Source organism: Pongo pygmaeus, chromosome 19 (assembly GCF_028885625.2).
Source record: "Pongo pygmaeus isolate AG05252 chromosome 19, NHGRI_mPonPyg2-v2.0_pri, whole genome shotgun sequence".
Taxonomy (NCBI): Eukaryota; Metazoa; Chordata; class Mammalia; order Primates; family Hominidae; genus Pongo; species Pongo pygmaeus.
Genome location: NC_072392.2, coordinates 4,588,532 through 4,609,541, shown reverse-complemented (window position 1 = coordinate 4,609,541; position 21,010 = coordinate 4,588,532). Strand labels below are relative to the sequence as shown.

The 21,010-nt window shown below is 51.3% G+C and overlaps 4 protein-coding genes across 8 annotated transcripts; 2 read left to right on the top strand and 2 right to left on the bottom strand.

Annotated features, from left to right (window-relative positions):
- The first annotated feature begins 756 nt into the window (after positions 1-756).
- On the top strand, positions 757-2,169 carry C19H17orf114 (chromosome 19 C17orf114 homolog). Its single transcript, XM_054459357.2, has 2 exons — positions 757-1,063; positions 1,873-2,169. The coding sequence occupies exons 1-2, from the start codon at positions 991-993 to the stop codon at positions 2,037-2,039; spliced, it is 240 nt and encodes a 79-aa protein (XP_054315332.1). The 5' UTR covers positions 757-990; the 3' UTR covers positions 2,040-2,169.
- Positions 2,170-4,817: 2,648 nt separating this feature from the next.
- Positions 4,818-7,354, bottom strand: PSMB6 (proteasome 20S subunit beta 6). 2 transcript variants are annotated; one of them, XM_054459355.2, is made up of 6 exons: positions 7,018-7,354; positions 6,519-6,586; positions 5,744-5,875; positions 5,502-5,631; positions 5,160-5,304; positions 4,818-5,033 (listed from the first exon to the last, which is right to left on the bottom strand). In XM_054459355.2, exons 1-6 carry the CDS (start codon positions 7,117-7,119, stop codon positions 4,891-4,893), a joined length of 720 nt encoding a protein of 239 aa, XP_054315330.1. In that variant the 5' UTR covers positions 7,120-7,354; the 3' UTR covers positions 4,818-4,890. The 2 variants fall into 2 exon arrangements, with proteins under 2 accessions (XP_054315330.1, XP_054315331.1); XM_054459356.2 differs by having other exon boundaries at positions 4,845-5,053; positions 7,018-7,173.
- Positions 7,355-14,197: 6,843 nt separating this feature from the next.
- On the bottom strand, positions 14,198-17,793 carry GLTPD2 (glycolipid transfer protein domain containing 2). The gene is made up of 3 exons (XM_054459350.2): positions 15,498-17,793; positions 15,110-15,276; positions 14,198-15,027 (listed from the first exon to the last, which is right to left on the bottom strand). The coding sequence occupies exons 1-3, from the start codon at positions 15,774-15,776 to the stop codon at positions 14,490-14,492; spliced, it is 984 nt and encodes a 327-aa protein (XP_054315325.2). The 5' UTR covers positions 15,777-17,793; the 3' UTR covers positions 14,198-14,489.
- VMO1 (vitelline membrane outer layer 1 homolog) lies at positions 15,001-19,495 on the top strand. Of its 4 annotated transcripts, none has more exons than XM_054459354.2 (4): positions 15,001-15,135; positions 18,402-18,622; positions 18,728-18,823; positions 19,121-19,495. In XM_054459354.2, the coding sequence occupies exons 2-4, from the start codon at positions 18,428-18,430 to the stop codon at positions 19,136-19,138; spliced, it is 309 nt and encodes a 102-aa protein (XP_054315329.1). In that variant the 5' UTR covers positions 15,001-15,135; positions 18,402-18,427; the 3' UTR covers positions 19,139-19,495. The 4 variants fall into 4 exon arrangements, with proteins under 4 accessions (XP_054315329.1, XP_054315326.2, XP_063511421.1 ...); XM_054459351.2 differs by having other exon boundaries at positions 18,728-18,843; XM_063655351.1 differs by having other exon boundaries at positions 18,728-18,879; positions 19,121-19,246.
- The last annotated feature ends 1,515 nt before the right edge of the window (positions 19,496-21,010 follow it).

Genomic DNA, 21,010 nt, shown 5'->3' with positions numbered 1-21,010 from the left:
CTCTCAGTGCCTGCTTTTTCACATCTGTAAAACCAGGATAGACTTACCTAACCAGCGAGGGACTTACCTCAAAAGATCTTTGAGGCCGGGTGCGGTGGCTCACGCCTGTAATCCCAGCACTTTGGGATGACAAGGCGGGTGGATTCCCTGAGGTCAGGAGTTCTAGACTAGCCTGGCTAACATGGTGAAACCCCGTCTCTACTAAAAATAAAAAAAAAAAAGCTGGGCATGGTGGTGCACACCTGTAGTCCCAGCTACTCGAGAGGCTGAGGCAGGAAAATCGCTTCAACCCAGGAGGCAGAGTTGCAGTGAGCTGAGATCGCGCCACTGCACTGCAGCCTGGGCGACAGAGTGAGACTCCGTCTCGGAAAAAAAAAAAAAAAAGATCTTTGACATGATTAAGTGAAATGAGATAACATATAAAAGTCCCTAGCATTTACCTGACACAGCCTAATGAATCAATTACAACCATCTTCATAACAGGGGACAGGAACTATCAGACCGTTTAATGAGAATCTAACATTTCCCTGAATAATAAAGTTTCTTATTCTAAAAAATTAGAGTATTCTTTGAAAGTTTACATCTTGGGCACTTCAATTCTCATTCTAAAATACAAACAAATCCCCAGCGGTGTCCAGCCTGGCGCCAAGTTGTCGGGCATTTCCATAGTGAAATGTTACTGTATCTGTCTGTCACAGCACCTCTGCATCTGTCCCTGCCATGCCACCTCTCCCAACCACCTCCTGCTTCTCCATGGGGATCAGAAAGGACCCCCAAATTAATGGGGCATAAAAATAGGTGTCTGAATGGGAGTGTACCCCCACCCCTTTCTTCCTCCCTCCTCTCCCCCTTCCATCCCTGGCGCCTGTAATCACCAGGTGGTCTGAGGCTAAGTGGTAGTTTTGCCCATGGTGGGGGGGCTTGGAAACCACACCCCTCTCCCGGGGGCCCTCTTGGCCATTCCCAGCTCCGGTCGCCTCCACTGTTGAGATGGGTCTGAAGGGTGCATGGTGTTTCCCATGGTGCGGGTGCCGGAGGCAGCGGGGGACTGAAAGAGGAGCAGGTATGGAGTAGACTAAGGGTACAGCGGGGCTGTCAGGCAGACAGACAGACAACTGCATGGCGGGGAGAGAAATGCTCAAACCAGCAAAGGGAAAAGGATCATCTGTCTTCCTGGGTGGGAGATGGATCACTGAAGTCCTCACAGGACAGGCTAAATACTTCGTAGGGCCCAGTTCGAAATAACCAAGTGGGGCCCCTTGTTAACAATTTAGGAATTTCGGCCGGGTACAGTGGCTCCTGCCTGTAATCCTAGCACTTTGGGAGGCCAAGGTGGGCGGATCACGAGTTCAGGGGATGGAGACCATCCTGGCTAACACGGTGAAACCCCATCTCTACTAAAAATAAAAATAATTAGCCGGGTGTGGTGGCAGGCGCCTGTAGTCCCAGCTACTTGGGAGGCTGAGGCAGGAGAATCACTTGAACCTGGGAGGCGGAGGTTGCGGTGAGCCGAGATAGTGCCATTGTACTCCAGCCTGGGCAACAGAGTGAGACTCTTATCTCAAAAAAAAAAAAAAAAAAAAAGAAGAATAAGAATTTCAAGATGGTGACAGCAGAGACCTATCCCAAGCATGGTGGCCCTTCTGGGTCGGAGGATCCTATGCAACTGCACAGGTCACATGCGTGTAAGCCAGCCCTGCTTGCTCTGCAACAGCCCCTCTTCCTCTCCCTGCTGCTGCCACCAACACTCCTCACTAGCCCCCAGGCCCCAGGTGTCTTCCCTTGCTTCTTCCCTCCTCAACCCTGGGTTGGGGGTGAGGGAGGAGGTGAACCCTGACCTACAACTTCCTTCTTCCTCCTCCAATCTTTTAGGCCTGAGTCCTGCTGCCCCTCCAGATCCCAGTCCAGCTATAGCCCCCATCATGGCTGAGGGAGGGGTACCCTCGCCAGGGCCTGGTGCCTACTTCAGCAGGAAAGCCCGACTCTCCTTCCGCCACCAGCTGCATGACATAGCATCGGCCAATGACTCCACCATTTGAAGGGGACAACGAGGAGCTGAACCTCCAGGAAGGCTTAGCAAGTTTCCTTCCCTAGATTTCTCAGAGATCCTAATGTCCACCTCCCCAAGTCCTTTCTAACCTTCTCATTAAATGTGTCCATAGTTGCTAACTGCTGTGTGTGTGTGTGTGCTGGGGGTGTAGATGGGGCCAAGGCTGCAGGGCTGGGTTATGGGGCTGAGATGGGAAGTGTTGTCTATGGTGGGAGTGAGACACAGCAACGATGAATATGAGGCAGCTGACCTAACGCAGGTGTGACAAGCGGGAAAATAAGAATTGGCTGACGTCAAGCTTCAGGGTTGAGTGTGGTGAAGACAGTCTGGGGCGGCTGGGGGCAGGGCAGGATAGCAGATGGGATGAGAAAGCATATTCATTCACTAAATGCCGAGTATCCACCCCTGCACGGAGGCATGGAGGATATATCAATGAATCAGGAAGGAGGAATTCTCCTCACTGAACTGACTTGCTAGTAGAGGGAGGGAGATGATCATACACAGGTAAACAGCTAAGCAGAACCCAAGACAGTGATGTGTGCTGCTGTGAAGAAAATGAAACGGGCATGTGAGAGTGGGATTGGGGGGTGGTGATTCTTCAGTTTCAGGTGGTCGGGAAAGGCCTTTCTGATGAGGTGACGTTTGAGCTGAGCGCTGCATGATGAGTAGCCATGTGGAAATCTGGGAGTGATGTGTCAGCGTAGGTTTACTAGTTCCAACAAATGGCCATCTCTGGTGCAGAATGTTGACAGTGGGGGAGGCTGCCCACGTGGGGAGAGGAGCACATGGGAAATATCTGTATTTTATACTCAATTTTGCTGTGAACCTAAAACTGCTCTAAAAAATGAATTTTAGGCTGGGCGCAGTGGCTCACGCCTGTAATCCCAGCACTTTGGGAGGCCCAGGCAGGTGGATCACCTGAGGTCAGGAGTTCGAGACCAGCCCAGCCAACGTGCTAAAACCCTGTCTCTACTAAAAACACAAAAAAATTAGCCAGACGTGGTGGTGGACGCCTATAATCCCAGCTACTCAGGAGGCTGAGGCAGGAGAATTGCTTGGACTCAGGAGGTGGAGGCTGCAGTGAGCCGAGATCACACTACTGTACTCCAGCCTGGGGGACAGAGCCAGACTCCGTCTTAAAAGAAAAAAAAAAATTTGGGAGACTGAGGCAGGTGGATCACCTGAGGTCGGGAGTTTGAGACCAGCCTGACCAAAGTGGAGAAACTCCGTCTCTACTAAAAATACAAAATTAGCTGAGCGTGGTGGCACATGACTGTAATCCGAGCTACTCGGGAAGCTGAGACAGGAGAATTGCTTGAATCCGGAATGTGCAGGTTGCAGTGAGCCAAGATCATGCCATTGCATTCCAGTCTGGGCAATAAGAGTGAAACTCTGTCTCAAAAAAAAAAAAAAAAAAAAATTATTTAAAAATAGCTGGGTGCAGTGGCTTACGCCTATAATCCCAGCTACTCAAGAGGCTGAGGCAAGAGGATCGCTTGAGGCCACTTTAAGACCAGCTTGGGCAACATAGGGAGACCTTGTCTCTAAAAAATATTTAAGGCTGGGTGTGGTGGCTCATGCCTGTAATCCCAGAACTTTTGGAGGCTGAGGTGGGTGGATCACCTGAGGTCAGGAGTTCAAGACCAGCCTGGCCAACTTGGCAAAACCCCATCTCTACTAAAAATACAAAAACTAGCCAGGCACAGTGGTGCGCGCCTGTAATCCCATACCTACTTGGGAGGCTGAGACAGGAGAATCGCCAGAACCCAGGAGGCGGAGGTTGCAGTGAGCCAAGACCAGGCCACTGCACTCCAGCCCGGGCAACAGAGTGAGACTCCATCTCAAAAAAAAATAATAATAAAATAAAATAAAAAAAGGCTGGGCACAGTGGCTCATGCCTGTAATCCCAGCACACTGGTAGGCTGAGGCAGGAGAATCACTTAAGCCCAGGAGTTTGAGGTTACAGTGAGCTATGACAGTGACACTGCTGCCTGGGTGACAGAGCGAGACTCTGTCTCTAAAAAATACATAATAATAAAATTAGCCTGAGGTGAGGTGACACACACCTGTAGTCCCAGCTATCGAGCTCCTTTATGTCCCTGGCTTGAGTGGGGACAGCTTCGGAGGGGCCAGAGTCCATTTTCAGCCTCTCATCCAAGGGGCTGATCACACCCCCTACCATGGGAATGGTGGCTTCCAGAGCTGGCCAAAAGCACTCCTGGTGGCTGTGTTCTCCCACTCAACATTCATCTTAAATTCCATTTGCAGACAAGGCCCACCTTTCTCCCAAAAGCCAAGCAAGTCACAGTGCTACTGCTGACCACAAGGTGAGGTAACAGAGGTTCAGTGTGGAGAGAGGGGACCATGAGGCTCGGCTGGAGGAGGCTGGTCTTTGTGGCCTTAGGGGCAGTAGTCACCCATGATGACTGGCAGGAAGCAGGCTGAAGGAAGGTGACTCCAGTTTTAGTCAGAATTCCGAGTTCCACCTTGGGCTTGAACAGGGAGTGGGTGTTGCTGGTACCCCCAACACCAACCACAATCCAGTGGTTCAAGGACCTGGATATGGTGGCGGAAAGGAAGTTTGGGGGAAGGTAGTTTGGAGAAGAGGTTTGAAAACCACCCATGTAAAAGCTTACTGGGGAATAAAGCATTCATAAACTCCTTTCATCTCCTCTCCAACTTGCTCTGAGTTCAGTGCAATGGTTTTTACAAACAGGAATGGGCCAGACAAATTCAGGCTCAAAGTACAAAGTACAAAGTACAAAGATTCTCTGTGACAAACTTTATTAAATTTTGCATCAGTACGGGGTATCTCTTATTGCATACTAGAATCCCAGGACTCAGGGGGGTGGTAAAGTGGCAATGGCGAATTTGGGTATCTGGTCTCCCAAAAGCACTTGCCGCTCTACCCCTGACTCTGCAATGGCTGCCAGGCGGATCACTCCTCCACTGGAGCCATCCCGCTCCATGGCCAAAGCGAGAGCTGTGGATAAAAGGAGAAAGCTGGGTTCAGATTCAGATGCTGGGATCACTGCAAGGAATGAGGAATGCTGGCCTGACTTGGGTAGTTGGGGTTGAAGCTCATAGGCCCAGAAGCCTAAGCTCTCACCATTGGCAGTGAATTGCAGACACTCTTCCTTTGTCATGCCTTCCCGGTAGGTAGCATCAACATAGCCATAAATGTAGGAGCTCCCGGAGCCTCCAATGGCAAAGGACTGCCTTACCATCATACCCCCCATAGGCACTGAGTACACCTGCCAGATAGAAGGAGAAGAGTCACCAGTCGTATCCTCCCTCCAACACATGTACATTCACCTGTCCATTCTGCTATTGGTCTGAGGCACGTGAATAGTAAGAATAAGTGAGGTAGAGACTGGAAAGAAAAAGAAAATGGCTGGGGAGAGGATAAAAGGCCTGGCTCAAGTGTGCTCTGGTCGGGTGGGGATCTGACCTGCCCTCCTTCTTGAGGGTCCCAGCCTGCGATGATGATTCCCGCCATCAGGTCTTCCCGGTATCGGTAACACATCTCCTTAAAGAGGCTGGCTGCTGTGTGGACCAGTGGAGGCTCATTCAGTTCAATGCTAGAGGGTCAGGGAAGTCACAGAGAAAGTTTCAAGACCTAGAAGTCAGGCTATTTAGCTCCTCAGCTTCCAACTCCCTTCAGATACTTGCCCCTCCCCTGCCCACAAGCACCTGTGGAAACCGAGCTGATAAGTGACAGCATCAGCTACTGCCTGGGTATCAGCAGCTGAGCCTGAGCGACAGCAGAAAATGTGGTCGTGAATAGGTGTCAGCTTGTCAGTCACTCGATTGGCGATGTAGGACCTGCAGGATGGCAGAACAGTGAGGAAAGCAGCCCACCTGTCTTCCACCTCCATCCCATCACTACCCACCCTCTTAGGGCTCAGGGATAGGATGTCCAGTATTGCCTTTTTTTCCTTTTTCTTTGAGATGGAGTCTCGCTCTGTTGCCCAGGCTGGAGTGCAGTGACGCGATCTCTGCTCACTGCAGCATCCACCTCCTGGGTCCAAGCGATTCTCTAGCCCTAGCCTCCCAAGTAGCTGGGACTGCAGGCACGCACCGCCACACATGGCTAATTTTTGTATTTTTTAGTAGAGACGGGGTTTCGCCATGTTGGCCAGGCTGATCTCGAACTCCTGACCTCAGGTGATCCACCCGCCTCGGCCTCCCAAAGTGCTGGGATTACAGGCGTCAGCCACCGTGCCTGGCCTCCAGTATTGCTTATTCTCATCCAAACTGAAGCGGGCTGGAGAACAGACTTTTGTAAGGATTCCACTAACGAGCGAGGGGAACTGAAAGTAACAAAAGTTGGGACAAATCTTTTATCTCCAGAGAGAGAAGAAACCTCTCTTCCCACAGTGGTCTGTGGAGGCAGGCAGGGTGGGCTGGCAGGCAGGAAAGGAAAAGGAAGACGGGAAGACCTTTCACAAATCTGTCCTGAGCTCACCCAGTGGTTGTTCTGGAGTCCGCCCCCAGAACCACGCCCCCGTCAAATTGCACGGCCATGATAGTGGTCTGGGAAAAGGGAAAAAGGAGTAAGTCTACATTCTCCAGCATACACAAACCTTAATGATCTCTCTACCTAGTTCCCAAAATACAAATCTGTGCGTCGCTGAACCATTTTCAAATCTTATAGGGGCCTCAGCACCCCGCAGAATACCAGAATGCCAACCCTCAAATCTCAAAAGACTCATCCCGTACTTAAGCCCAAGATCTTCACTAGCCTCGCAGGATTTCAGAATTTCAAACTTCAGCCCACCCTCCACCTCCCACTACGAAGCTACCGCACCACTCCACCATCCTCGAGGTACCTCTCCCCATTCCTGGAGCACAACACATTCCACCTCCCCTCCACCCCTGCCAGATCTCTCAACCCCACTCAGGCTTTAATCTTCCCATCGCGTCAGGTCTTGTGCACGTCCTATGAACCCCGACTGCTTCCTCACCCCAGTGGAGACTTCTCGGCTTTCCCAGTCTGGAGTGAAGGCCTCCGGCCCCCAAGCCGGTGCCGGCCCGGCTCCCAGAGCAGCTAGTAAGGTAGCCGCCATCTTTCTCCTCTGGTACTGCCTCAAAGCAACTGTCGTAAAGCGCTCTGTCACGCTCTTTGGTCGCGCTTTGAGGCTTTCTGGGAGCGAAGCTACTCCGAGGTTGACGGCAGAAGAGAAAAGAACAGTACAGTACTACATGGGGACGGTTCTTTTGCGACAGTGAGCACTTGATGGCAGCGTGGCAAGCAACAAAACAAGAAAGTCAGCAAAAAACAAAAAAAAAACCCAACAAAACAAAAACCGTCCGGCACTTTGGGAGGCTGAGGCGGGCGGATCATGAGGTTAGGAGTTCAAGACCAGCCTGGCCAACATGATGAAACTCCTTCTCTACTAAAAAATACAAAAATTAGCCGGGCGTGGTGGGGCGTGCTTGTAATCCCGGCTACTGGGGAGGCTGAGGCAGGAGAATCGCTTGAGGCCGGGAGGCGGAGGTTGCAGTGAGCCGAGATGACGCCACTGCACTCCAGCCAGAGCGACAGAGCAAGACTGTGTCTCAAACAAAACAAAACAAAAAACAGTCCTAGTGGCTTGCGCTGTACCGATCTTATGGAGTTACAGTCCAAAGGGCCCACAAAATAAACCTGAGAGTCTTTGGGCTAAAATGACCACACCATGTTTTCATTTCTTTTAGTTATATACTTAGGAGTATATGCTGGCAGAGGAATTTATGGGTTCTATAATAACTGTGTTTAACATTTTGAGCAACCAACAAACTGTTTTCCACAGAAACTGCACCATTTTACATCCCTACAAGCCATGTATGAGGGTTCCAATTTCTCCACATCCTCACCAACACTTGTTATTGTGCATTATTTTAGTTATAGCCATCCTAGTGGGTGTGAAGTGGTACCCTGTGGTTTTCATTGGTATTTTTCTAATGATTAGTGATGCTGAGCATATTTCCATGAGATAATTGGCCATTTGTATGTCTTTTTTGATGCAATGTTTATTCAAGTTCTTTGCACATTGTAAAATTGGGATATGTCTTTTGTTTAATATATTTTTGGGGTTTAATTTTTTTTTTGAGACGAGGGTGGGGTGTGTGTGTGGGATGGGTTTGTCTTGCAGTGTTTCCCAGGCTGGAGTGCAGATGGGATCATGGTACACTATATCAGCCTCAAACTTCTGGGCTCCAGTGATCCTCCTGCCTCAGCCTCTCAAGTAGCTGGGACTACAGGTGTGTGCCACTGAACCCAGCTCTATTTGTCTTTTTATACTGGTGTGATCTCGGCTCACTGCAGCTTCCGCCTCCTGGGTTCCAGCAATTCTCTTGCCTCAGCCTCCTGAGTAGCTGGGATTACAGGCATGCGCCACCACGCCTGGCTAATTTTTGTATTTTTATTAAAGAGATGGGGTTTCGCCATGTTGGCCAGGCTGGTCTCGAACTCCTAACCTCAGGTGATCCTCCCGCCTCAGCCTCCCAAAGTGCTAGGATTACAGGCATGAGCCACTGTGCCTGCCTCTATTTGTCTTTTTATTGTTGAGTTGTAAGAGTCCTTTTTAATATTCTAGGTACTAGAAACTTATCAGATACATGATTTGAAAATATTTTCTCCCATTGGATTGTCTTTTCATGTCCTTCATTGGTGTTCTTTGAAGCATGAAAGTTTACAGTGGCAGCTCTTACATTTTTAGGTCTGTGGTCCATTTTTAGTTAATTTTTGTATGTGATGTGAAGTAGAAGTCCAAATTCATGCTTTTGCATATGGATAGTAAGTTAGTTGTTCCAGCACCATTTGTTGAAAAGACCTGCCAGGGGCAGTGGCTCATGCCTGTAATCCCAGCACTTTGGGAGGCTGAGGCAGGTGGATCACGAGGTCAGGAGATCGAGACCATCCTGGCTAACACGGTGAAACTCCTCTACTAAAAATACAAAAAAAAATTAGCCGGGCGTGGTGGCGGGCGCCTATAGTCCCAGCTACTCGGGAGGCTGAGGCAGGAGAATGGCCTGAGCCTGGGAGGCGGAGCTTGCAGTGAGCTGAGATCCTGCCACTGCACTCCAGCCTGGGCGACAGAGCGAGAGTCCGTCTCAAAAAAAAAAAAAAAGAAAAGAAGACTGTCTCCCCATTGAATGATCTTGGCACCCTTGTTAAAAATCATTGACCATACATGTATGGACTTACTTCTGGATTCTCTGTTTTGTTTCATTGATCTATATGTCTGTCCTTATGCCAGTATCATATTGTCTCGATTACTGTAGCTTTGTAGTACTTCTTTTCGTTTCTTTCTTTCTTTTCTCTCCCTCCTTCCTTCCTCCTTTCCTTTCCTTTCCCTTCCCTTCCCTTCCCTTCCCTTCCCTCCCCTCCCCTCCCCTCCCCTCCCCCCCTCCCCCCTCCCCCTCCTCCCCTCTCCCCTCCCCTCCCCCCTCCTCCCCCTCCCCTCCCCTCCCCTCCCCTCCCCCCTCCTCCCCCTCCCCTCCCCTCCCCCCTCCTCCCCTCCCCCCTCCTCCCCCCTCCCCTCCCCTCCCCTCCCCTCCCCCCTCCCCTCTCCTCCCCTCCCCCGTCCTCCTCCCCTCCCCTCCCCTAGCCTCCCCCCTCCCCCCCTCCCCTCCCCTCCCCTCCCCTTCCCTTCCCTTCCCTTTTTTCTTTGTTGACAGAGTCTTGCTCTGTCACCCAGGCTGGAGAACAGTGACGTGATCTTGGCTCACTACAACCTCCACCTCCCAGGTTCGAGCGATTCTTTTGCCTCAGCCTCTCAAGTAGCTGCGACTACAGGCACCTGCCACCACACCAGGCTAATTTTTCTAGTTTTAGTAGAGACGGGGTTTCACCATATTGGCCAGGCTGGTCTCAAACTCCTGACCTCGTGATCTGTCCGCCTCGGCCTCCCAAAGTGCTGGGATTACAGGAGTGAGCGACCGTGCCCGGCCTGTAGTACGTTTTTCAAAATTGAGGTAAAATTCACATAACAAAATTATTTTACAGTGCACAATTCAGTGTCATTTAGTACATTCACAATGTTGTACAACTATAACCATTTATTTATTTATTTACTATTTATTTATTTTTTTGAGATGGAATCTTGCTCTTGTCGCCCAGGCTGGAGTGCAGTGGTGCGATCTTGGCTCACTGCAGCCTCCGCCTCCCGGGTTCAAGCGATTCTCCTGCCTCAGCCTCCCGAGTAGCTGAGATTACAGGCGCCTGCCACCACGCCCGGGTAATTTTTATATTTTTAGTAGAGATGGGGTTTCGCCATGTTGGCCAGGCTGGTCTCAAACTCCTGACCTCGTGACTCACCTGCCTCAGCCTCCCAAAGTGCTGGGATTACAGGCATGAGCCATTGTGCCCGGCACAACTATACCCATTATCCGGTTTCTGAATGTAGTAATTTCTAGATTCAGGAAATGTGAATCCTCCAACTTTTTCCTCCTTTTCAAGATCATTTTGGCTTTTCTGGATCCTTTGCATCTCCATATAAATTTTAGCATTAGCTTGTCCATTTCTGCAGAAAAGGCTGTTGGAATTTTGTTAGGGATTGTACTTAATCAATTTCCATTTGTGGAGTATTGCCATCTTAACAAGTCTTCTTCTCATAACATGGGTTTTTTTTTTTTTTTTTTCATTTGTTCAGGTCTTCTTTAATTTCTTTCTTTCTCTTTTTTTTTTTTTCTTTGAGACGGAGTATCGCTCTGTCGCCCAGGCTGGAGTGCAGTGGCGTGATCTCAGCTCACTGCAAGCTCCACCTCCTGGGTTCACGCCATTCTCCTGCCTCAGCCTCCCGAGTAGCTGGGACTACAGGCACCCACCACCACACCCGGCTAATTTTTTTGTATTTTTAGTAGAGACAGGATTTCACCGTGTTAGCCAGGATGGTCTCGATCTCTTGACCTCGTGATCCGCCCGCCTCTGCCTCCCAAAGTGCTGGGATTACAGGCGTGAGCCACTGCGCCCGGCCCTTTAATTTCTTTTAACAGTGTTTATAGTAGTTTTCAATATATAGGTCTTGCACTTCTTTGGTTAAATTTGTTCCCAAGTATTTTATTCTTTTTGATGCTGTTATAAGTGACATTGTCGTCTTAATTTCATTTTTGGATTGTTCATTGCTAGTACATAGAAATACAACTGATTTTGGGTTTGATCTTGTATCCTGCAACTTCATTGAACCATTTATTTGTTGTTTTTTGTTTTTTGTTTTTTTGTTTTTGAGACAATCTTATTCTGTTGCCCAGGCTGGAGTACAGTGGCGCAATCTCGGCTCACTGCAACCTTCATCTCCCGGGCTCAAGCAGTTCTCCTGTGAGCGCCACCATGCCCGGCTAATTTTTGTATTTTTAGTAGAGATGGAGTTTCACCATGTTGGTCAGGCTGGTCTTGAACTCCTGACCTCGTGACCTGTCTGCCTCAGCCTCCCAGTGTTGGGATTACAGGCGTGAGCCCGGCCATTTATTAGTTCTAAGAGTTTGTGTCTATATTCTTTAGAGTTTTTCTGTATAAACCATCATATCATCTGCAAATAGAATTTTATCTCTTCCTTTCCAATCTGGATGCCTTTTATTTCATTATCTTGCCCAGTTGCTCTGGCTAGTTACTTCAGCACAATGTTGAATAGACTGGCAAAAGCAGACATCTTTGTCTTGTTTCTCATTTTAGGGGAAAAGCTTAGGGGAAAGCTTAGGGAAAAGTCTTTCATCATTGAGAATGCTGTTAGTCCTGGGTTTTTCATAGATGCCTAGGCAGGGGAAGTTCCCTTCTATTCCTAGTTTGTTGATTTTTGTTTGTTTGTTTGTTGTTTTTCTTTTTTGTTTTTTGTTTTTTTGAGACAGAGTCTTGCGCTGTTGCCCAAGCTGGAGTGCAGTGGCACAATTTCGGCTCACTGCAGGCTCTGCCTCCCAGGTTCCAGCGATTCTCCTCCCGAAGTGTTGGGATTACAGGCACATGCCACCGTGCCCGGCTAATTTTTGTATTTTTAGTAGAGACGGGGTTTCACCATGTTGGCCAGTCTCTACTAAAAATACAAAAATTAGCCTGGCATGGTGGTGTGCCTGTAGTCCCAGCTACTCGGGAGGCTGAAGCAGCAGAATCACTTGAACTTGGAAGGCAGAAGTTTCAGTGAGCCTAGATCATGCCATTGCACTCCAGCCTGGGCAACAGAGCAAGAGTCCTTCTCAAAAAAAAAAAAAAAAAAAGGAATACAACATTGGTTCAGCATATGAAAATTAATGCAATATACCATATTAATAAAGGAAAGATGCAAAATTATCTCAATAAACTCAGAAAAGCAGTTTAAAAATCCAACATTCTCTCATAATAAAAAACAATCATTGGCCAGGCGTGGTGGCTTACATGTATAATCCCAGCACTTTGGGAGGCCGAGGTGGGTGGATCACCTGAGGTCAGAAGTTCAAGACCAGCCTGGCCAACGTAGCAAAACCCCGTCTCTACTAAAAATACAAAAATTAGCTGGGTGTGGTGGCACATGCCTGTAATTCCAGCTACTTGAGAGGCTGAGGAAAGAGAATTGCTTGAACCCGGGAGGTGGAGGTTGCAGTGAGCCCAGATCACACCACTGCATTCCAGCCTGTGCGATGGGAGTGAGACTCCATCTCAAATAAATAAATAAATAACAATCAACAGTTGGGCGTGGTAGCTCACACCTGTAATCCCAGCACTTTGGGAGGCCAAGGTGGTTGGATCACCTGAGGTCAGGAATTCGAGACCAGCCTGGCCAACATGGCGAAACCCCGTCTCTACTAAAAATACAAAAATTGGCTGGGAGTGGTGGTGGACGCCTGTAATCCCAGCTACTCAGGAGGCTGAGGCAGAAGAATCACTTGAACCTGGGAGGTGGAGGTTGCAGTGAGCCGAGATTGCGCCACTGCACTCCAGCCTCAGTGACAATAGTGAACTCCGTCTCAAAATAAGTAAATAAATAAATAAAATAAAATACGTTATAGGAGGGTGGGAGAAGGGGCACAAAAATAAAATAAAATACATTATAGGGAGGGAAAGGATGGACAGAGAAACAATTAGGAGGCTAGTGCAGTAATCTAGGATATATTCTCCCTTCATAGTCAAAGGTACTAGAAGTGGAGAAAGTGGGCACTGCTCAGACTTTCACAGATTGGATGCTGATGTGATGAAAGAGAAACAGAAGGGCTGGGGCTGGGCACAGTGCCTCACGCCTGTAATCCCTGCACTTTGGGAGGCGGAGGCGGGCGGATAACCTGAGGTCGGGAATTCAAGACCAGCCTGACCAACACGGAGACACCCTGTCTCTACTAAAAATACAAAAAGTAGCCTGGTGTGGTGGCGCATGCCTGTAATCCCAGCTACTTGGGAGGCTGAGGCAGGAGAATTGCTTGAACCCGGGAGGTGGAGGTTGCGGTGAGCCAAGATCGCGCCATTGCACTCCAGCCTGGGTAACAAGAGCGAAACTCTGTCTCAAACAAACAAACAAACAACAAAACAACAACGACAAAAAACCCAGAAGGGTCTGGGTGACGAGGTTTTTGGTCTGAGGACCTGGAAGAATGGAAGTGTCATGCACTGGCCAGCAAAGACTATGAAGGGAGAATTTTCGTGGGGAGGGCGTACTGGAGCTTACGCCCATGGTAGGTTTGCTATGGACATGGTAGGTTTGCTATGCCTAGGTGACATCCAAGTGGAAATACCGAATAGGCAATCGTATATGTAGGATTCTGGAGTCCAGGAGAAAGTGGATTGAAGTTGTGATTTGGGAGTTATCAGTGTATGAAATGGCAAGGTCTTTCATGTTCATTGTGGGAGTGGCCGTGGAGTCATTTAATAAACATATATTATGCAGCTGAGCACCTGCTTGGTGTGAGGCATGACGCACATGCGCTTGGGTAGCTCAAGGGTGAGGGTGCCATTTATTCACAGAGGCAGGGAACACAGGAGGAGGTGCAGTTCTTAGGGGGATGGTGGTGGGACCCGCGTTGGACGTGTTGCATTTGCAGCGTCTGTGGAGTGTGCAGGATGCTTGCACAGGGGTGAAGCTCAGGGACAAGTCTGGGCTGGAGACTCAGCGTGTGGTTGGCAACCGAAGCCACGGGAGTGACTGCGATAGGCCGGGGGAGCGTGAGTCTCTCGGCTGCCGAGAACAGAGATGACACATCTTCTCACATTGGTTTTTTATTTCCCTTAAGCGCCTGTCGTCATCACACAAAACGCTCTACGTCGACGCTGCCAAATACTGCTTTTTATTCCTCACAGCTCCTCCCGTCTTTCCGAGACTGCGGACAGAGGGAGCTCGACGCCATTCCCTGCCGGGGGCGGCCCTCGCCGCGGCGACGTCACGGAGGAGGCGGGATACGGAGGCGGCCGCGGCGCGGGCTGCAGGACTGACCCCGGGCTGCGCGGCCCCACCCCGGGCGGTCCGCTCCGTTCCCGCCGGTCCCCGCAGCCGCCGTCTTAGGCCAGCTGAAGCAGGCCGCGCTCGGCCGGCAGGCTCTGGGTGCGGTTGTAGACATCCTCCAAGGTGCCGGCGGCCCGGACCAGCGCGGCCCGCGCCTCCGCCTCGGTGGCTCCGGGACACGCCAGCTCCAGCAGGCGGCGGCGACCTGGGAAGGCGAGGAAGGCGAGGCGGGCGGTCTGACGGACCAGCCAGGGGTGATGCGGACCCAGGGCCGCACGGTAGGCGTCGCTGCACTGCACGCCCGCGTCTGGGCCTCCCAGCGCGCGGGTCGCCACCCGGTGGAGGCAGAGCTGGGACCAGCGCAGCGCGCGGTGCAGCAGGAGCAGCGTGCGAGAGCCCGAGCTCCAGGCCAGGTCCCGGGGGGCCGCCCCCGGCTGCTCTAGCAGTCCCGCCCTCCGCTCCCACGCCGCCATGGCCGCCAGCGACCAGTAGTGCTCCGCGTCCGGGCCGTGCACCCGAGCCTCCAGGGCTGTCACCTTGGTGAAGACCTCCCTAGTGGCGAAGGCGAAGACGGAGCCGAGGGGAGTCAGGAACCTGCGGGCGAGACGACTTGAGAGAATGGCGATGGAGCCGCCAAGGAGGCGGGGACCGGCTGGGGGACGGGGAGGCCACTCACTCGACGAGTGCCTTCCATCCCGCCAGGTACGGGGACAGCCCCACATCCCCTTCGGGTTTCAGACTGGCGTGGAACCGCCTCATCATGCGGCCCAGCATCCCCCTAGGGCCCAGACACGGAGGCTGTTTCCTCTCCGGGGCCTCCAGGGGTCCCGACTCCTGCCGGACCTGGTGGGGAGACACGATGGGAAGAGGTGGGAGCAGATTTCGCCCTGAAGAAATTGTTCCGAAGGTTTAGCTGGTGGCTCTTCTGCTGTGCGCTCAGCTTCCGACGGGAGAGGGTAGACCAGGGGGAGGACCCGCCCTATGCCGGACCCTCAGCCTGGCTCCACGTCTCCCTGTTCTGGTCCCTCCTGAAGCGCCCGCGCCCAACCCTGCGCCTAGCGTACCTGGAAGGGCGCCGTTCCCACTGGAACGCAGGGCTGTGCCCTGGGTCCGCAGCCCGAGCGGGCGCCCGGGGAGAGGAGAAACGGAGCGGTGAGGGCTCGAGAAAGAGGCTTGAGTCGTGAGGGCCTGGACTCCGGGCTTCCTCCCGGAGCAGGTGATGGAAGGGGCAGCTCACCTAGGCTCCGAGCACTGAGATAAAGCAGCAGCAGCGCGAAGATAGCGAGAGGAACTGAGTGGCTGAACCAGTGTCGCAGGACTGGGGGCCGCACCGCCACTCCCATGCCTGCTGCTGGGACCGCCGCCCCCTCACCGGCGCCTAGCCAGTCCGTGTCCCTCCGCCTCCGGGAGGGGACAGAAGCCCGTGGTGCCCTGAGGCGCAAAGGGTTAATAATTAACCTACTAAGGCCCCTTCCCCTGTGCCCTTCGCCCCAAAGGGCAGCTACCCTGGGTGCGAGGAACCGGGTGAAGGGAATTTGGGGGATTCGACAGCAGTGACAGATCAGTGCATTTCCCTTCCCTGTAGGGCCAGCTGTAGTAAGAGGCACTCTGAGTAGTGGGAAGAGAGGCAGGGGCCAGAACAGCTCCCCTACTGAGCAGTGGTGTGGGCCCTAAATTCACTCTGGGCTTGAGTTCCCTCCACTGTAAATTGAGGATAATAATAGGCACTTTGCAAGCCTCATGTGAGGATTAAATGATAACGTATGTGAAAACACTAAATGGAAAAGCTGACCACAATTGCCCTATAAATCTTATTAAGTTCAAGCATTGCACGCCTCTGGGATCCAGGGAACACCCACTTCTCTCTCTCTCTTTTTTTTTTTTTTTTTTTTTTTTTTTGAGACAAAGTCTCGCTCTGTCGCCCAGGCTGGAAAGTGCCGGCTAATTTTTATATTTTTAGTAGAGACAGGGTTTCACCATACTGGCCAGGCTGGTCTCAAACTCCTGACCTTGTGATCCGCCCGACTTGGCCTCCCAAAGTGCTGGGATTACAGGCGTAAACCACCGCGCCCAGCCGGTAACACCCACTTCTAAATTATCTATCTTATCCCCAGGGGACTTTGTCTTGACCTGGATACATGACCACTTGCAATCATATACATACGTCAGGCTTTATCCTTTTGCATTTTTGTGGTTTAATTTTCAAAACTCCAGATTGGCTCTTCAATCATTCATTGCACCAACTTTTATTAAGTACTTCCGCACGTACTAGGCTTCGAGAATACAAAAGTGCCTTCACAGAGCTCAAGGTCCACCGGGGGAGAATTTATCCTCTGTCTCCCCCACTGGAATGTGAGCTCTGATGACAGGGGCCTTGTTATTCTTGCTTACAGCACATGGAATATTGCTTAAGCCAAAACATATTATTGCTAAATAGGTATTGAATAAACAAAGGAGTGTGTATGAGGGGCAGGTAAATCAGGGGTTGTGGCCCCTAACAAATTTAGCCAGGCATTTTTAGGCCAGGCACGGTGGCTCACGCCTGTAATCCCAGCACTTTGGGAGGCCGAGGTGGGCGGATCACCTGAGGTCAGCCTGGCTAAAGCGGCAACACCCCGTCTCTACTAAAAATATACAAATTAGCCAGGCGTGGTGGCGAACGCCTATAATCCCAGCTGCTCGGGAGGTTGAGGGAAGAGAATCGCTTGAACCCGGGAGGCAGAGGGTGCAGTGAGCCGAGATGGTGTCACTGCACTCCAACCTGAGCGACAGAGTGAGACTTCGTCTCAAAACAAACAAACAAACAAACGAACAAAAAACATACTTAGCCAGGTTTTCTCGCTTTTTGTTTTGCAAATTAGGAGTCCATCTGGTGGTCACAGGGGGAAAGGCATTCCAGGAAAGGATAGAAGGATACAGAAAGCAATGGAAGAAACAGCATGATCTTTTCTTAGGGGTTCTTAGTCTCCTGTCCCCAAACTTCTTAGAGTTATTCCTGTTGGACCGGGCGCGGTGGCTCACGCCTGTAATCCCAGCACTTTGGAAGGCCGAGGCAGGCGGATCACAAGGTCAAGAGATAGAGACCATCCTGGCCAACACGGTGAAACCCAGTCTCTACTAAAAATACAAAAATTAGCGTGGCGGAGTCTTGGCGCGCGCCTGTAGTCCCAGCTACTCGGGAGGCTGAGGCAGGAGAATCGCTTGAACCCAGGAGGTGGAGGTAGCAGTGAGCCGAGATCGCGCCACTGCGATGCCACCACTGGGCGACAGAGCGAGACTTCGACTCAAAAAATAAAAAATAAACATTAAAAAGAATTATTTCTGTTTGTGTATATCTTCTTCCAAGGTAGGGAGGAGTGTCCCGGATTCTCAAGGTGTTAGGGCCCTGATCTCTCAGAAGACCTCTCAGAGGAGGAGACTTCTGAGTTAACAGGAGTTTTCTCAGCTTCTCCAGTTCGAGGATTCTTGTCCTATCCTCACTCTGATGTCCCCTCACATCCTGGAGGTCTCTGGGTTTCTCTTGCCCCATCCTGTCACTGGTGGGACTCCCGGGAGGTCACTTCCATCCCTAGCCCTGGTCTCCGCTCTGTCTCCGCTCTCACTGCTGGAATGTTTCCCAGCTTGTTTGGCTGTAAACCTAAGGCAAATTGCTTGCCATTTTTGAGCCAGTTCCCTCATCTACAAAATAGGAAGGATAATTCTGACCCCCTAAAAATTGTTGTGAGGGTTAAACAAAATACTGCAAAGCGCTAACCATAATTCGTAGCCTATAGTAAATATTCAGTAGGTGATGGTTATTTTAATTCGCCCTCTCTCACTGCTCCTCCTACCCTAGCTCTGGGAGCCTCTGCCTCCGGGAGCAGGAAATAGGGTTCCGGGAGTGGATTAGTTTTGGGTTTCACTTAATGTGGGAGGCCCTTCCGCAATCGGAGCCCTCACAGAGGCCAAACTGATATAAATCTGCTTAGGAGGCCTGATTCACAGACGCTGCTGGATGGAGCGGGGCGCAGGAGCCAAGCTGCTGCCGCTGCTGCTGCTTCTGCGGGTGGCTCCTTTCACATGTGCACAGGCAGATGGCCGGAACGGCTACATGGCGGTCATCGAAGTGACCAACGGGGGTCCCTGGGGCGACTGGGCCTGGCCTGAGATGTGTCCTGACGGATTCTTCGCCAGCGGGTTCTCCCTCAAGGTTGGGGCTCAGGCGTAGGTCCTGGAGAGGGCGGAAATGCGTGGGACCATAGAGCCAAGGATGATAATTCCGTGACTCGCCCTTGCTCCTATCCTCGATACCCAGGTGGAGCCTCCCCAAGGCGTTCTTGGCGATGACACCGCACTGAATGGGATCAGGCTGCACTGCGCGCGCGGGAACGTCCCAGGCAATACGCACGTGGTAGAGTCCCAGTCTGGAAGGTGGGGCACAGGGGTCGAGGATCCCTTGGGGTGATGGTATGTCCCTTACCCTCTGTTACATACTCCGTCACGACAGGCAGGCTGGCTCCTCCAGAGCTGCGGGGCAGTATAGACCGGGGAGGCGAGGGGTGGATGGAAGACCCCCCTCCGCTCCTCGGCGGAGGTCAGGGAGCACCCAGCCCACCGGGTCATATACACAGCGCTTGGCTTGGAAAGTCTCAAGGGCTTGGTGAATGGGGGCGCCCGCAGAGTCAATGCATCTCCCTTTGCCTTGCAGCTGGGGCGAATGGAGTGAGCCGCTGTGGTGTCGCTGCGGCGCCTACCTAGTGGCTTTTTCGCTTCGCGTGGAGGCACCCACGACCCCCGGTGACAACACAGCAGCGAACAACGTGCGCTTCCGCTGTTCAGACGGCGAGGAACTGCAGGGGCCTGGGCTGAGCTGGGGAGACTTTGGAGACTGGAGTGACCGTTGCCTCAAGGGCGCGTGCGGCCTGCAGACCAAGATCCAGGGACCTAGAGGCCTCGGCGATGACACTGCGCTGAACGACGCGCGCTTATTCTGCTGCCGCAGTTGAATGGCGCCTCTGCCGCCGCTCTCTCCCTGGCCAGGAGGCTAGTCCCACCTCTTGCTATTAAAGCTTCTCTGAGTTGACTTTGGTCTCGCCTGTTTATTTATTTTATTTATTTATTTATTTATTTATTTGAGACTGAGTCTCGCTCTGTTCCCCAGGCTGGAGTGCAGTGGCTCACTCGGCTCACTGCAAGCTCTGCCTCCCGGGTTCACGTTATTCTCCTGCCTCAGCCTCCCGAGTAGCTGGGACTACAGGCGCCCGGCACCACGCCCGGCTAATTTTTTTGGTATTTTTAGTAGAGCCGGGTTTCACCGTGTTAGCCAGGATGGTCTCGATCTCCTGACCTCATGATCCGCCCACCTCGGCCTCCCAAAGAGCTGGGATTACAGGCGTGAGACACCGTGCCCGGCTGGTCTCGCCTGTTTAAGGAATGGGGAACTGAGTCTCCTTTTCCCCTCCTAACTTAGCATTAGGTGAGGCATACATTTGGATTTGGTCTCAGGGGTCTATGGTAGATTGCTGAAAAGTTATGGACTCGAGAAAAACGCACTTAAAGACATAATTTTCAGACAAGTGATGGAAGTCCGGCTTTTTTTTTTTTTTTTTTTTTTTTTGGAGTCTCACTCTGTCGCTCAGGCTGGAGTGCAGTGGTATGATCTTGGCTCACTGCAGCTTCCACCTCCTGGGTTCCAGCGATTCTTCTGCCTCAGCCTCCTGAGTAGCTGGGACTATAGGTACCCACCACCATGCCCAGCTAATTTTTGTATTTTTAGTAGAGGTGGGGTTTCCCCATGTTGGCCAAGCTGGTCTCAAACTCCTGACCTCAAGTGATCCACTGGCTTCAGCCTCCAAAGTGTTGGGATTACAGGCTTGCACCATCGTGCCAGGCCAGGAAGTCTGGCTTTCTGAGAGGGTCTGCAGACACCCTGCCTCCATTAGGTGCCTAGGTTGTCTCCTTTCTGAACCAGTGACCTAAGATTAAGAAAATTCTATCAAATTATGGCCAGATGTGGTGGCTCACAGCTGTAATCTCAGCACTCTGGGAGGCTGACGTGGGTGGATTGTTTAAGCTCAAGAGTTGGAGACCAGCCTGGGCAACATGGTGAAATCCCCTCTCTACAAAAAGTACAAAAATTAGCAGGGGTATGGTGGTGTGCGCCTGTAGTCCCAGCTACTCAGGAGGCAGAGGCAGGAGGATTGCTTTAGTCCAGGAGATGGAGGCTGCAATGAGCTGAGATCGTGCCACTGCACTCCAGCCTGAGTGACAAAGTGAGGCCCTGTCAAAAAGAAAAAAAAAAAAAATTCTACCAAATTAGGAAGTGACAAAGCCACAGTGGCTTTACACTTCCATTTTCTAGAGCTTAAGAGGTTACAGTGTCTTTTCCATAGTTTTCATTATTTTCTCCTACAAAACGGATCCCTGTTTAGGATCTTTGTCCTTGCTGTTCTCTCTGCCTATAATCCCCCAAATATCCAGATGGTTAGCAAGCCCTCCTGATCTTGTCTCAAATTTCATTTTCTCAAATTTTCCCTGTCATAAAAGAGAGTCTCTCCATAAGTCAATATCAATCCCATTACCAACATGTTTTTAAAAA

What these genes read in the sequence shown, in the direction of transcription:
- GLTPD2 (XM_054459350.2), bottom strand. Translation starts at nt 15,776, where the DNA reads ATGGGAGTGGCGGTGCGGCCCCCAGTCCTGCGACACTGGTTCAGCCAC. An exon ending in TGGGAACGGCGCCCTTCCAG is followed by an intron (nt 15,277 to 15,497) that starts GTACGCTAGGCG and finishes TCTCCCCACCAG; the next exon opens with GTCCGGCAGGAGTCGGGACC. An exon ending in GGATGGAAGGCACTCGTCGA is followed by an intron (nt 15,028 to 15,109) that starts GTGAGTGGCCTC and finishes TCTCGCCCGCAG; the next exon opens with GTTCCTGACTCCCCTCGGCT.
- PSMB6 (XM_054459355.2), bottom strand. Translation starts at nt 7,119, where the DNA reads ATGGCGGCTACCTTACTAGCTGCTCTGGGAGCCGGGCCGGCACCGGCT. An exon ending in GACTCCAGAACAACCACTGG is followed by an intron (nt 5,876 to 6,518) that starts GTGAGCTCAGGA and finishes GCCATCCTGCAG; the next exon opens with GTCCTACATCGCCAATCGAG. An exon ending in TATCAGCTCGGTTTCCACAG is followed by an intron (nt 5,632 to 5,743) that starts GTGCTTGTGGGC and finishes CTGACCCTCTAG; the next exon opens with CATTGAACTGAATGAGCCTC.
- C19H17orf114 (XM_054459357.2), top strand. Translation starts at nt 991, where the DNA reads ATGGGTCTGAAGGGTGCATGGTGTTTCCCATGGTGCGGGTGCCGGAGG. An exon ending in GGGGACTGAAAGAGGAGCAG is followed by an intron (nt 1,064 to 1,872) that starts GTATGGAGTAGA and finishes CCAATCTTTTAG; the next exon opens with GCCTGAGTCCTGCTGCCCCT.
- VMO1 (XM_054459351.2), top strand. Translation starts at nt 18,428, where the DNA reads ATGGAGCGGGGCGCAGGAGCCAAGCTGCTGCCGCTGCTGCTGCTTCTG. An exon ending in CCAGCGGGTTCTCCCTCAAG is followed by an intron (nt 18,623 to 18,727) that starts GTTGGGGCTCAG and finishes CTCGATACCCAG; the next exon opens with GTGGAGCCTCCCCAAGGCGT. An exon ending in GTAGAGTCCCAGTCTGGAAG is followed by an intron (nt 18,844 to 19,120) that starts GTGGGGCACAGG and finishes TTTGCCTTGCAG; the next exon opens with CTGGGGCGAATGGAGTGAGC.